General features: G+C 39.2%; 1 protein-coding gene across 1 annotated transcript in view; it reads right to left on the bottom strand.

The window, feature by feature from the left end:
• LOC118721675 (complement receptor type 1) overlaps nucleotides 1–15,705 on the bottom strand; it is a 76,708-nt gene that overhangs the window by 22,778 nt on the left and 38,225 nt on the right. The window contains exons 18-26 of the mRNA XM_045583412.1: nucleotides 15,507–15,686; nucleotides 14,794–14,893; nucleotides 11,916–12,001; nucleotides 9,557–9,784; nucleotides 8,238–8,414; nucleotides 6,837–7,028; nucleotides 5,441–5,464; nucleotides 4,325–4,457; nucleotides 3,705–3,781 (exon numbers count right to left, since the gene is read on the bottom strand). Of these exons, the coding sequence (XP_045439368.1) occupies nucleotides 3,705–3,781; nucleotides 4,325–4,457; nucleotides 5,441–5,464; nucleotides 6,837–7,028; nucleotides 8,238–8,414; nucleotides 9,557–9,784; nucleotides 11,916–12,001; nucleotides 14,794–14,893; nucleotides 15,507–15,686 (1,197 nt within the window). The remainder of the gene's footprint in view (nucleotides 1–3,704; nucleotides 3,782–4,324; nucleotides 4,458–5,440; nucleotides 5,465–6,836; nucleotides 7,029–8,237; nucleotides 8,415–9,556; nucleotides 9,785–11,915; nucleotides 12,002–14,793; nucleotides 14,894–15,506; nucleotides 15,687–15,705) is intronic.

Here is a 15,705-nt window from a genome sequence, read left to right as displayed (position 1 = left end):
AGTGAAAATATATATTTTATTGCAATCTGTCTAAAAGGAATGGATTCTGCTCTACAAACATAAAAGAAGGTATTTAAGAAAGACTTATGTGTGTATAAAGGCCCATATATATGAAGAAAAATTAGCAGAAAGTGAATTAAAACATTAGCAGTAGTTATCCCTGCATAGTATAATTATATGTGACCTATTTGTTTTTCATATCTTCCTCCTGCATTTTCCAAATTCTCTTTTTTGAGTCCATTCTATATTACAGTTAACACTTGAACAACAAGAGTTTGAACTGCATGGGTGAATATTTTTCAATAACTATACTTGAATATTTTTCAATAACTGTACAGTTGCCCCTCTGTATCCTGGGATTTTACATTCAGGATTTAGCAAATTGCCAATCAGAAACAGCATTTTCACCAAAACTGGTTTGGCTCAGTGGATAGAGCATCAGCCTGCGGACTGAAAGTTCTCGGGTTCGATTCCGGTCAAGGGCATGTACCCTGGTTGCGAGCACATCCCTAGTAGGAAGTGTGCAAGAGGCAGCTGATCGATGTTTCTCTCTCATTGATTTTTCTAACTTTCTATCCCTATCTCTTCCTCACTGTAAAAAATATTTTATATATATATATATATATATATATATATATATATATATATATATTTGAATATATATAATTTTCTCTCAGATGACACATTTACCCCCACATTATTCAAGGGTCACCTATTAAATAATTAAAGACAAATGACAAACTTAGAAACAGAAATCCTAGGTGACAACTTCTTCCTTTAAGTAATTTAGACCACCTCTAAGCCCTCAGTGCATTTTTCCATGGTGGGACTGCCATACCAGTAGATGGGACCTGACTAGCCAGCATGTTCTTACATTTCAGCACAAAGAAGGAAGATGGAGTGACAGCATCCAGACTCCGAGGAGGGCGCTTCCTGGGGAATTGGGAGCTTCAGCATCTTCACGTGCACACTTAGGCAACTCTGTGAAGTCATTTCAAGGATTTCATGAGTCCCAGATCTTATGCTGTTGAAATGAATTGGATTCTTTCCGACGAGCATTTTCATTTGAGATGTTCTCCAGAGTTATAGTATTTTGTCAAGGAAGGACACTGAAATAAGAGGAATTTTTATTTAAATGACAGCAGGGTCAACAAATTTATATGCTGATAATCATGATGCTGACACTTCATGTATCTTACACATTTAAAAGAAGTGTTTATAGCCTTCTGTTTGGTAGCTATGTAGAACACAAGACAGTATGGCATAAATTGAGGAACTGAGCAGATACGAGATTAATGAATAACTTGACCATTCCCCATTTCTTTATTTGTGAAAAAAGAAAGGTGTCCTCAGAGTTGAGCAACTAAATACAAAGAGCCTCATTCCAGAAACCTACGGGTCCATAGTAACCCACAAAACCTTTCCTTTAGTCTCCTTTCTGAACCATGGTTATGGCAGCGGGGAGAAAACAGAATCTGGTAGTTTGGAGGAGGGGCAGCCTCAGACAGCATGTCCTCCTGCCCTTCTCACAGCCAATACCAAAAGGAGGTGCTGCATAATTCAGGTGTCCAAATGCTTCCTTGGCCACTCTTTCCTAAGGCCAGGAACACTGTGTTATCACAAATGGACAGACTCCCATCAGCTCACGTGACACTCCCAGTAATTATTGCCACCTGACCTTCATCACTGTCCCTTTTCTAGCTCACAAGTGTTCCCAACACCATGTTAGCTGCATCATCATTGAGCATTCTCATGTGTTTCAATGCGTGGCTGTGACTTTGGAGTCTGCCTCCTTACCAGGGAATGTGGTCCATCCTCAACATCCAGGAGCTGCCTGTTATCATCCAAAGGTTAACAAAGTTGTTGCAGAAACCAGAGGCAGCCCAGGCCTTTGCAAACCCCCAGCCTGCATTACCTGTAAACTGCCCATTTTACATACCTATTCTTATCCCTTTCGCCTACTTCCCCATGTAATTTTTGTCCTCCTACCTAATATAAGCAGCTGGCTTATGGTGGAGAACAGAGCAGATTTTTATGGATGCCCGGCTGCTGGCAATATTGGAATAAATGCTTACATAGGATTCAACCCTGTCTGCTGAAATGGCTCTAAGTAGTGACAGGCAGCCCGGACTCATTGATTGTCCGGTGACAATGATAAGTGACTAATCAAAATTTGTAGAATCAATGAATGGGTGAATGAAAGAATGCGATGAAGTTAATGGGTAAAAAACAACAAATGAAAAGTCAAATACTGTGTGATGTATTTATATACTGTTTGTAACAATGAGAAGAATGGTTGTCATTTGGTGAAACCAAAATGACATCCATATAATCTCAAAGTATAACCCTGCAAATATAAAATAATATGCAAAGTAGCTTAATAATAACTAATCACTGGGTTATTACAAGTGATTTTTATTGGTTTTATGTTCATGGGTATTTTCTGTTTTCAATGAGTATATATTATCCTTGAAAGAAAATAATTTATTTTAAAAAGTGTAATAGACAGGAAGTGCTTTGAGTTCCAAAGAGAGACTTCACTTTGGACTAGAGTTATTTGGGACAGCTTCTTGGGACAGTGAATTCTCAGCTGGGTTCATACAACTTAGACTGGAATAAAGGTGACAATGTGTTTTAGGCAGGTAACCTGGCAGGAATAGGATAAATCAAATGATATTTTAAGCAGTCTTCTGGAACTTTTTAAAATAAAATTTTATAAAGATAAGCATTGCCCTTGGGGTCTAGTTATTTAGTCTATTTATATTTGCTGGTAGCATAGCTATCTAAGAATAAGTTTTGCACAATTTTTCCTTCAAAGTACCCTGATAATAGAGGAAAACAAATGTGTCACCCCTGCCTGGCCAAGTATTAGTGCTAATTGGCAGGGGAGAAAAAGGTGAGAAAAATAGCTAAATTATATACTTTTTAGTTTTGAAAAGAGGTGGTCAGTAGATTTCATTTTGAAATTTAGGGCGTCATTTGTCTCAGATTTTAGATATCTTTGTAAGGTACTTGATGGCTCCCAGATACCAAGAGGTTACCTGTTCGATTCCTAGTCAGCGCACATGCTCAGGGGAAGGAGATGAATGAAGAGGGAGATGGCACAATCACATGAAGTGAGAGCGATGTAGAAAAGGTGCTGCCTGTCAGTCTGGCTTGAGGAACAATGGATTGGCAAGGGGAGTAGACACCAAGGCAAACACAAGAAAATTTGGGAATGCATCGTCCCCAGACAAGAATTCCCTCTCACATGTTCTGTCCTTGTACTGTAGAACTCTCTCTTCATGACCTGCACTTGCCCCATGCCCTGGCCTGTTTTCTCTCCATGGCCATGTGGCCTTAGAAGATTCATAGCCCATGGCCAAGGGGACCCACCTGCAGGATCCTGTGCTTTAATATGGGGTGGAGATGGGGCATCCCTAAGTCTAGCCCTGCTGAAGAGAAGATTGGACTTCTCCCATGGTGGGACTGACATACCAGTAGATGGGACCTTGGAAGGGAACCCCCTTAACGTTACATCATCAATAAAATTATTTTCCCCCATGGCCCTCCAAGAACTCTACTTCCACCGATTAACAAATGCACAAAAACACAGGAATGCTTTGGAACACAGTCCCTGTGCGCAGCACCGATGGAGTCCTCACCCCAAAGCACTGGAAACAATTATCCAATATAGACACCGCCAGCAGCGTCTGTTTGCAGACTTTGCGCAGGGTCACAGCTGTCTTCTTGGGGTTGTAGATGGATAGCCACTTCCTTAGCTTTTGCATTGGTATCGCTGCTAATTGGCAGGGGAGAAAGATGACAAAAATAATTATATACATTTTCGTTTTGAAAGAGGGTATTCAATAACTTTCAAAAGAGAAAAATGTAACCAAGTCACACTTTTCAAAGCTAACTAAAAACTTGGATTAGAAAATAATACTAAAACCATTCTGTAAGCTGTGTCGGAACTCTAATCATGCCTTAGAACAGCACACTTCTCTATTCCCAAAGTTATATTGATGGGTAAATACTGTTATAATAGGATGGTGACATTTAAATGGCTCTGCACCGAAATCTGACAGAGGCTTCCTTTCACTTCCATTAGTGAAGATATATATTCTGTATTTTGTACAATACCTATAGTATGGAAAGTAGCAGTTATTGTCATGAAGGTACATAAGAACTGATAGTAAAAGAAGTATTGGATTGCTTTTAAATGTCAGTAATAATAGTCATGTATAAATAACAACAGCTAACATTAGGAATGATTATTTTCCTATTTTTCTGGCAAGGGAAATGAACTGTAGAGAGACTTCATATCTTGCCCAGTGTTAAAAGCTAGTGAGTGAATATGAGCATATCTCTCAGTGATTGCAAACCCCGTGACTGTACTGACCGTTTTTTGCGTTTTAGAATCATCCAACAGAAAACGAGGATGCAAATAATAAAGAGGACCACGCTGAAGGATATGCCTAGGCAGTAAAACAAGGTAATTAAGTGCATGCAAAATACAACCCATAGCTTTTCATCTCTATCTTCCTAACCAGTCTCTCTAGAGGTTGCCAATGATTTTTTAAAAAATCTAACTAAATTCTGGTTTAAAAAACACTGACACAGGCTTACCTTTAAGATTTCCTTTTTAGCTGGCATTTCTCAGTGGTTAGAACTCAGTCCATGTAGCAAAGGGTCATGGGTTTGATTCCTGGTCAAGGGCACCTACTTGGGTTGCAGGTTCGATCCTTGCCCTGGTTGGGGCGAGACTCCTCCCTACCTCTACCACTAATGCTATTCTCTTAAAAGTCAATGGAAAAAAATATCCTCCGGTGAGGATTATTACCAACAGAAAGCTTTCCCCTCTGCTTCCTGTTTAATGTAGCCCTTTAGTGTCACTGCTATGGGGTTAAGAGTAAGGAATGAGCAGAGCCATTTTGTAATATAAGTCCAACAGCAGACTTTCAACATGCGAGAACAGCACAAAGGCTCCAGGGCTCTCAGGCCCTGAGTGTCTCTTGTATGAGGCACAGCAGCTATTCTATCAATATATGACAAATTCTGCCAATTCCCTCTGAAGCTGACTCTGTCACAACACTATTCCACTTACATACTCAGATCCCAGAAACAGGCTTAGTGGTCTTTGAAGCTTCCAATTTGTGCAAGTGACTGCCACCCTGAAGAACAGTCCCAGGTTGTATTCTCCAGCTACAATAAAGTAAGGTGAAGGACTGGCCATCTTTAATGGTTCAAAGACAGTGCAGAGCCATTGGTGGAGGACACTCTGTAGGCATATGAGGATGCCATTTTTGCCACACTGTGGCCTGAGTTTATCACTGTTGCCTTTCTAAATGAAATCGCAGTGTAGGATATTTTGACCTCTCTTTTTACATTTCATTCATTATAAGTGGATACTTACTGTTAAGATGCTAGCGTTTCTCAGCAAACCCTTTATAAAACTTACCAATAATGCGAGCATTACGTCGGCCTAAAAGGAAGACAAAGGTCATAAATGCATCAGTCAAGCACTCCACGTGACTAAACAGGAGCCCTCAGCCAATGACAAGTTAGCCCATTTTTTATCCTTGCACAGTCCAATTTTGTTCTAATTTTTTTTTTTTTTAAAAAACCATTGGTTTTATTGAGACCCACAGGTTGAAAACCACTAGCAGGGTTGCCTAAGACCATGGGAAAACACAGATATTTACATTACAATTCAAAACAGTAGCAAAATGACAGTTATGAAGTAGCAACAAAAATAAATTTATGGTTGGGGGTCACCACAACATGAGAAACTGTATTAAAGGGTTGTGGCATTAGAAAGGTTGAGAACCACTGGTCTAAAGGCATTTGTTCAGCCAGCTAGGCAGGGAGCATTTTGCCACAGTGAATATAATTTGATGTTAAGGCGAGTTTATAATTTGGAAATATCATTTGTAAGTCAGATTAACCAGCACATTCAAGGGATTAACTATAAAAAAACATCTTGAACGCCCTATCTGGTTTGGCTCAATGGACAGACTGAATGGTCCCAGGTTCAATTTTGGTCAAGGGTACATGCCCAGGTTGCAGGCTCCATTCCCAGTAGTGGGAGTGTAAGAGGCAGCCAGTTAATGATTCTCTCATCATTGATGTTTCTGTCTCTCTCTCTTCCTCTCCTTTCCTCTCTGAAATAAATAAATAAATAAATAAATAAATAAATAAATAAATAAAAACATCTTGAACGATCTTGGTAATCACTGCTACAAATAATCACAAGAATGGGTGAGGGAAGCCTAGCCCTAACTTAGATTAAGAAAGGTTATTCATTGCTAATTTTGCTCATCAGCTCCTTGATGTGTACAAGTTCAGGGTATAGACTTCTCTGTCTAGTTGCCCATAGAGCTCAATGACACCTGATTTCTAAATCTGCTGATGTAGTTTGACCAGTTTAGAGTCATGTAGCCTTCAGCAATGAGGGAGATGGAAGAGCTAGTCTCAGCAACCTGGAAGGTGTTTCCTGACTCAGGCTGAAGTTCTTGAAGGTCTGATCTGTCTCTGATAGGCTCTTGACTTTTAAGGCCCTGGGTTATAAATGAATCATTACTGTGGGATGTGTGCAACAAGAGTGATGCAGACAAAGGTTCAGGGAGGTCCCCAAGGAAAGATGAATGGGTTGAGAACTGTGAAGAGAGCAAGGCTGGCTTGACTTCCATTGCTTAGGGCTTTTGGAGAAGAATTAGGAGCTCCTCTTGCACTCCTTAGCGCTATCACGTGCCGTAACAATCACACCACATTTGATGCCAGTACAGATGAATGAATGAATGAACAGTGCATGACTGGGGAGGATCTGCATTCCTTGTACCTGCTCTTGCACTTACCAGATGTACTAGTACATGTGGCCAGAGGAGGGTCCCATGTGTTATCTGCCTGGCACTGGCTCCGGGGACTGCCTTCCAGAGTATATCCATCTTCACACTCCAAGGTTACATTGTCTCTATATCGAAATTCTTGGCTCTTGTCTAACTCCTTCCAGATTCCATTTGTAAACTCTGGGAGGCTACATTTTACCTCTGAAATTAGAAAAATCAGAAGGGAATTGATATTTTATTGATAACTTTAGTTGTAACTACCATAATGGAAAGATCTATGACCCCCAAACCTATTTTTCCTTCAGCAAAGATGGGTCATGTTATCAATCAGGAAAAATTGATATCCCCTCCCTAAACATCTTATGATTTAAGATTCTCAAACTTTATTTTTCTAGGAATATGGAATGTACTGTAATCCACTTTTAATTGTGAACAACTCTGAAACTGAAAAGTTGTGGAAAGATGAGGAGTTAGGATAAGCATACTCTAGCCTAGATGCACCTGGGTCATACCATAGGAAATAGGAATATAACATAGTATTTGAAAAATAAAAGAATAGAAGAGAAACAAGCAAAGAAAAAAGCCCTTAACTTATAGTTCTGAAAAGCCAAAAAAACACATTTAAAAGGAGACAGTATAAAGGGCAGAGTTAGAAAGCAGGGATGAGCTTAGGTCCAATCCTAGTACCATTACTCCTGCTCTGAGGATCATAGGCTAGTAACTGGATCTCTCTACACCTCAATCTCCTCCTCGGTAAGACAGCAAGAATAATCACCCCACCTCATCAGATTCTTCGGGAGACTAACACACATCCCTTTCGTAAAGATCTCAGTAGTATGCCTAGTCATAGAATATGATTTTTAATCCCACATTTTGTAGCTTTTTAGAATATTGCCAAGAAAGGTTTTAAAGTCGTATTTCATTTTTGCAAATATAGACAGAATAACAAAAATCACTTCTGAGACTTGGTGCAGGTAAGAGGCAATAAACTCGTTACCTTTGGACTTGGGAGTTATAGTGAGACTCCGCCCACGGCAATTCCAGAACTAACTGCTCCGACCTCACTTCTACTGTCCTCACAACAAGGTGCTTCTAGACTCTTATTGACCTTCTAAGGGTGTGTGTGAGGACCATCTGTGATCCTTTAAAGCTGAAATAGTTTATTAGTAAAAGGCCTGGAAAGCATTTTAAATTGGTGATAGACGTCTATTATATCACTCAAAATTCCCTCTGTTCTTCCTAATTATTTGGGGAGAGGTCAGGATATTTGTGCAGCCTCTCTTCCTACTATTTGTTCTGCTTTTCTTCTCCTCTATTGATACTCATTTCACCATCCTCTCAGAAAAGATCTCCATCTTATTAGCCTCATGCAGAAGTCTCCCATAAAAACCCAGTAAGAATAGAAGTTACCTTTGCAGTAATGGTAAGCATGGCTCCAGTTTCCCTCATGTGTACAGAAAATGAAGGCTTTCCCCACCAGCAGGTAGCCTGGGTCACAGGTGTAGTTGACTATCATCCCAGGAAGATAAGGAGGTACATGTCTTCCAGTGTGACGCCCGTTGTGCATCTTGGGCGGAGGTGGGCATGCTAAGATCAAGAAAAGACAGCAAAGAAGTATGAACATGCCAGCACATCTAATAATATTTCTGACTCTTAGAGCCACATAAAGACCTAGGCAGGCAGGTCTCAAAGCACTAAATGTTTGCGGGTCAGTGGGAAGACTGATTCTCTAAACACAGACCTCTCAGCCTTTAAACAGGATCGTGTGTGTCCTTTGCCTGCAGACTGCACCAGACTGAAACACCACTGGCATCTACAAATTGCCCAGTCAATGCCATCTGTCCTCTCTGGAGGACGGAGCCTGTGTGGACAATCACAGCCACAAAGGAGCTTCTGGTTGCCAGGGACTGTCACTTAAAGCTACAAATACATGGCAAAGGATTGAGCTACAGAGGCCAAGGGCACAACCACCCACACCACTTCTCCAGGGCATCCTGAGCTCCTTTTGCTAAAGGCGAGAAGAAGGGTCAACAAAATGCAGTCATGGGCTGAGCAGAACTTTTAGAAGTAACAAGAGAAGCACATCGGGACTTGCCCAATTACTTCTAGAGCTCATGTGTCAAACACAAGGCCCGAGGGCCAAATCCGTCCCGCCAGGCCTTGCAATGTGGCCTGCACTGCGCTGTCATCACTGCACTCCGCTGCGTTTCCATCACAATGACAGTTTATGACTGTTCAATAAACCATTCGGCCCGCGATTTAGGCCGGATTTTAGATTTTGGCCCCTTCTCTGATTGAGTTCGACACCCCTATTCTAGAGCATTACCAATTTTGAAATAAATTACGCCATCGACATGTACATTTTGCTTTGCACACCACCTATAGAGTATGGAACAACTAGTAATAGAGATGGCACAACCAAATATTTCCACTGGTTTTATAATATTCTCTATATACTTTGGGCCTCACTGATTCTCTCCATGTTCTGCTGCCTCCTCTCCCAACTATTCTCCATTCCTCACCCCAGTGGGCAGGGTCATCAGAATACCACCAGCTGGGGCACAGTGCAGCACCTCTAGAACCATCTATTATTCTCCTGGCAGGTACTTCTGTGTCTGATATTCATAACAAAGAAATATTCAGAGGAACACAAACTGTCACGATAGAAATATGGAGGTTCTTGCCCAGACACACAGACCCGTATGTGAGGTGGGGAAATATGTACTGACCAGGAGAACCAGAAAGTTCACAGTGAGGGGCAGGGCCACTCCAGATCCCATTCCCTCGACTGTCACTTGTGCAGCGGATGGTGCGTTTCCCAATGAGACTGAAAGTCATCCCTCTGTTTGGGTGGGAGTCACATGTATAAGATATTTCTGTTCCATAGGGAATGACTCTCATAGAAGTTCCTGTATGGTTTCCATTAAGGATAGCAGGGGGATCTGGACAAAAGATTTCTAGAAACAAGACAAGAGAATTAGGTTTCAATAGAGTTTCAATCAAAATGATTATATAATATTGATACCCTGGGAACTGTGTTATAAACACAATCCATTTTGGGGGGGGGAAAGTTGTTAAAATTGATTTCAGAGAGGAAGGGAGAGGGAGAGATAGAAACATCAATGATGAGAGAATTATTGATTGGCTGCCTTCTGCACACCCCTTATTGGGATGGAGTCTAAACTGGGGCATGTGCTCTGGCCAGGAATCCAATTGTGACCTTTCTTTACTTTAGTAAACAGATTAGGCTAAATCAGTAATATCTTGGTGTATAAAACATTTGTATCTATTTATCAGTTTCTGAATCTTCAGCATGTTTTATTTAAACAACTGGTTTGAAAATTTAGGGCGCCTCAACTCATCATTTCAAATATTGACTCACCTCCCTGTAACATACAAATTTATCATTTAACACTGTTTTTTTTAAACTTTATAACACATCAATTTTAACATATTTTATGCATTCAAGTTTTATATGTTTGTTTATTTTCTTGTTTGTGGGCAGCCTTCCTAAGTAGAAAATGAACTCCATGCCCAGCCGGTGTTGCTCAGTGGTTCAGCATGGACCCATGAAGCAAGATGTCGGGTTTCAATTCCAGGTCAGGGTACATGCTTGGTCTGCAGGCTAGATCCCCAGTAGGGGGCGTGCAGGAGGCAGCAGATTAATGATTCTCTCTCATTATTGATGTTTCTAACTCTAACTCTCTCTCTTTCTCTCCCCCCCTCCCACCCCTCTCTCTCTCCCTCTCTGAAATAATAAAGTGTTAGGCCTAGAAAAATTTTATAGCAAGATAATACCTTGCTAATTTATACTTTTTCAGAGAATTTCAAATTGTGGGCAGGTTAAGGATGCACCTTGTGTAACTTCTCATTCATTTATTTGGATCTTCAAAAGCTAAAGTTAGTTTGTGTGTATGTGTGTGTGAATACTTGTGAATACAATGGATACATTCATTGTAGGAATTTTACAAAATATGGACAAACAAAAATAAAATAATTGCAGTCCAAAAATAAATATTCTTAATTTAATGCATATTATTTCAGAATACACAAGTATCTGCATACACATGTGCATACACACATATCTGAATATATATTTCATAGAACAATATATTTGGTACTGGATAATATTCAGGCATGCTGGTAAATAGAGATAGTGTGTATTTCCACTTGGATGGGGCATCTCAGCCCCTAATTTCATCTTACATTTTTTAAAAAAAATTTATAATAATTTTTAATATGACTTGTTTCTTCTATGAGCTATTTTCAACCATGCTGAACATTTAGATTCTTAACACTTCCCATGATTATAAATATAATTGCAAAAAATGTCTTTAGACCAAAATCATAGGAAAATTCCATGATTATGTTCTAAAAAATGGAATTGCTAGGTCAAAAGGTATTGCATTACAGCTTTAGTATCTATTCCTCATTAGCCTTCCAGAAGTTTGTGCCCACTTTTACTGACATCAGTTCTGCAGGTGATACTCATTCCTTAATAGCCTTAACACTCTACCCATTTGTATTTAGTCTTCCATGTTCATCCAAGTTTTGGAGGATCGCTTTACAACATCCCATTGAATACACAGAGTCAGCTAATCAGGAATGAATACAAGTAGGGCCCGAGCATGGAGGAATTCAAAGAAGAAAAAAAGGGCCAGAGGGTTAGGGAATTGTTATGAAGTATAATATTTTCTTTAGTTCAAAGCAAGAACAATAAGAAAGAGAGTAATGTATCTCTTTCCTGCGATTGTTGCATGCTATTAAAAGGTGGCAGAGATAGGTTTAATTTTCTATAATGACTTTTAAATTTACTCACAGGAGAATGATCTTTTCTCGGGAAAGAGTTTACTATAAAAGTAGGAGAGTAGAGCAGTTTGACCTGAGGTCAAGCCCACAGTTTCAGATAAATGACCTCCTAAAATTAAAAACAAAAAGCAAAACAGGAGAACCATGTAGCAATTGACTCCAATTTACAAATATCTCAGAGACTAGTCTGTGCACAAAGGATTAGATTTCTTCTTTGTAACTACAGGGTCAAATTGGGGTCAATTGAAGGGAATTATGGTGGGAAATATTTCCACTCACTTTCACAAACAGGTGCCTCCTTATCCCAAGTGACACTATTGCCTGAGAGGTTACAAGCAGCAGATGGCGAGCCAATGAGTCGATACCTAGAAACAAGATGAAAAATGATTATACCCGATCCATGTTTTCCACTTAAATCACCACGAGAAAATAATGCCAAGAGGATTTTACGAAGTATAGGACAAACTAACACATGGGAGACCGCAAAGAAGAAACCCCATTTCCACCAGTTTTTATTGCTAGGAACAAGCTTAAATTCCCACCTCTTTAATCCGTCATTCCTAGTCCCTCAGAATTCAATGCAATAACTGTGTTACTCATAATGGAACATTTTTGAATTTATCTTTAGGGAAACTGAAGTGTGTTTTTTTTTTAAAAAAAATCCATGTGTTGTACTGTCAAGGCAATTAGAAACTCCTCAAAGGCAGAAAATGTCTTAATGGAAATATGTGCAGTCTCTGGCCCTAGTCAAAAGACATTTAAGCTCGAGGTGCTCAAAAAATATTTATTGATTGAAGGAATGAATGATGGCTTACCCTGAAGATTCAGTGAAGAGCCAGAAGAAGCAGTTAAGCAATTTCATACTTTAATGGTAGAAAGCAGGAGTATTTGTCCACTGTGCCATAAAACCATTCAAAATAGGCCACACATTTTGGAATATCGCATCTTCTTTTTATTATGTCTTTATACTGCTACTCCAAGAAATGTCACAAAGGATACTTGCTAAGCTAGTCAAATGTTCCAAAGTACAGCAGGACTAACCTCGATTAAGTGAAAGTTAAGGTGTCTAATGCAATGTCATGTAACAGTGGGATAGTTTTCTGACCAGTTTTTTGTCTCTTGATTACCTAAGATACATGATCAGAACAGTTAACAATCTGTAGCAGAAACTATAGGTATTTCCAGTATCCGCTTTTCTCTTCCTCATTAGTAAACAGAATCCTGTGTTTTTAACTGGCCAGTGCCACTTCTAATTGTCATTTTAAAGATTAAGTTAATTCATGTAAAGCACTTGGTAGACTGCTTGGGACAACTGCACTCAATAATCATTCATTGTTGCTTTGCTGTAGGTAATCTGCAATGGCTATTTAAATTTTCTCTTTGATCTAGATCCAAACTTTGAATTTTAATGAATTTTTGTTTATGAATTTCCAGTGTTATTGTACTGTACTCACATAGAAGATATCAAAACACTTCCATTATGGGAATTATTCTTTTTTCAAGAAATATATCCAATTGGTATATGTTGTGGGTACTTGGTCATGTAAGACTACACTTCTGCGATGTGACTGAGTACAGATATTTTGTAGCACAATATTTTCCCTCAAAATACTAATTTCCACTATTTAGTGTGTGGAAAAAACATTTGATGGCAATATACATTTTTTTCTGTTTATTTTAGCCCTGGAGAGTTGCAAATTGTTTTAATATCTGAATGTCATAAATTTTCTCCATAGAGGGTAAGGGCCTCTTATCATTAATTCTGCATTTGTTCAGTAAGCCTTGGGATTCCAAAAATCTAATCTTTCTTTCTTTCTGACCTGGGGAAGTATCTTCCATTCTGTGCTAATTGATACTTCACCAATTTTTGCTTTTTAAATTTTTTCTCATGTTTCAGTGTGTGTAAAATTGTGTGTGTGCATGTGTGTAATTTCCAGTGTTGTCTTTCATTTATTCTGGAGAATTTAATTCACCTTTCTCATGATCTATTTGGTTTCTTTTTCTTAGAAGTCAATCTTTGATTATTGTTGCTTTTTTAGACTATGTGTGTTTACTCATGTATAAAAAACTGATATCAGATTATTAAATCCTCATGCTATTACAGAGGTTCTATGTTACAAATAGAGATGAGAGATTTCTAGTATCCTGTTTTAGAGTTCATTCCCTTATTTATTGGAATACATTGATTTGCAGAGGAATATTTTCTCTGATTTCTACAAGAAATGTCTCTTCTTTACAATTGCTCTATCTTCCTTCCCTTGTATTCATGGCGTTTTGTTTAGATCACGAATGAAAGAGCTCAAGTCTTATTCACAATGGGAGGTGAGAAAGAACTGGTGAAGAGATTGTATGGAAATTTGTTAAAATCTCCAGGCTTCAAACAAAGTGAGCAGGGGTGAACGTTATTCTAGTTTAAAATTGCTGGGTCATAGGCACAATACACAGATTCTACTTGAGTAGGACAGGATGGGACTGATCACCAAGGGCAGTTTACACAGAAAGATGTGGTATATTTAGATACCTTGTTTCCTCTAAATTTATTGTGGAACTAAAAATTAATATACTTTCTTTAATTGCTCACTCTAAGTTGAGGCAATGGCTTCTAGCTCAGTTACTGAAGCTAGAAAGGAAAATTCAATGTCTTGCTTTGGTGAAATAACAGGAGAATGTTCAGAAAGAAAATTCAAGAGCAAAAAATCCATTAGCGTTCCTACACTGTGTGCATTTGAATGCATGTTTCCCAGAACTGATATATGATTTACCTTCCCATCCCTCTTTTTAGCGTCCTCCAACTCAGCTACAGTACTCACCGACCTCAGTTAAGGCTGACTGTATGATTCAACTAGAATTTATCCTTCTACTCACTTGGCAGGCTGGTCCTTGTTATCCAGCGGCTATCATACCAGGTTTCACATGGGCTACCTTTGGCAAGGGCATGGTGCCCACATGGGTTCATAATGTAGACAGAGATTCATCTCCCTTTTTAGATTCCTTTTGGTCATGTGCCCATGTTCAAGCTACCATCTCTGTTTAGAACTCCTATTGCTTACTTCTTGAATTACAGGGTCAGTTGTCTAGTCTGCCTCTCTTAGACTGGGACAGAGATGGACATTGCGGTTCTGGAACTCATATTCCAAAGAGAGTGCTCCCAACTCACCCTTCATTACATGAATATTTAACTGTTGATCCAAAGTAAGTATCTGTGTTTATTTGCACCGTGCCATTGAAAGGTTTTGGTGGAGATCCACATGATTTTCCTATGAGAAAGCAGCAGAATTTGGAGTAAATGTAGAGTTTCATTTACATTTGATTTAAGATTCTGACTGGGGTGTAGCTCGCTTATCCTATTTATTTGTGATTTTCCCACGGAACTGCCACTTTGAGGACACTCACCATACGATCTTAGAATCAAGTAGCTACAGGGTACCTCTTTTAAAGGACTACCTTGCATCTCTCAATAAAAGCTATTTATGGCTAAAGAATGTTTTTTTACCCCTTCCCTCCCCCCACCTAAACCGAAGCCTTCATAATTTGGGACTTCCCTCCATTTAAGTCAGCTAAGCACAGTTCACTGTGACCCATATAATTTTCTTTGGTGTTCCTTTTTCATTCATTCGTACCATCAAAGGTACCCTCCAATGAATGGAAAGTTTTCTTACAATTCCTTTAGTGTGAGTCTTTCCCATGAAATGAATATCTGGTCAAGATGCAGAAAGCCAGACAATAAAATGGGGTGACTTACAAGTCCACCCTCCATTTAAATATCTTGGGCCAACTTAGATATCTCACCTTCAAAATCAAAACAAATTAAATCAGATCCCATAGATGCTTTGACATACAGAACGTAGTTCCCAGGACATCGTTACTCACGTCTACAGACATCTTCCACATTTGACCAAACCAAATTTTCTAAGCAGGTGATAGAGAACATATTCTCAAAATACCCAGGGGAGCATTTGTAGCGCAAAGATGTTCCAATTGGAAACTCAGACTCATCGGTTAGGGTTGTAGGCGTGGCAAATAGAAATCGTTCTGGAGCTTTACAATAACCTGGAGACCAAAGCCACAG

This window comes from Pipistrellus kuhlii, unplaced genomic scaffold (genome assembly GCF_014108245.1).
Source record: "Pipistrellus kuhlii isolate mPipKuh1 unplaced genomic scaffold, mPipKuh1.p scaffold_m20_p_18, whole genome shotgun sequence".
NCBI lineage: Eukaryota > Metazoa > Chordata > Mammalia > Chiroptera > Vespertilionidae > Pipistrellus > Pipistrellus kuhlii.
The sequence above is the reverse complement of the archived record's forward strand: the minus strand, read 5'-3'. Positions and strand labels throughout refer to the sequence as shown.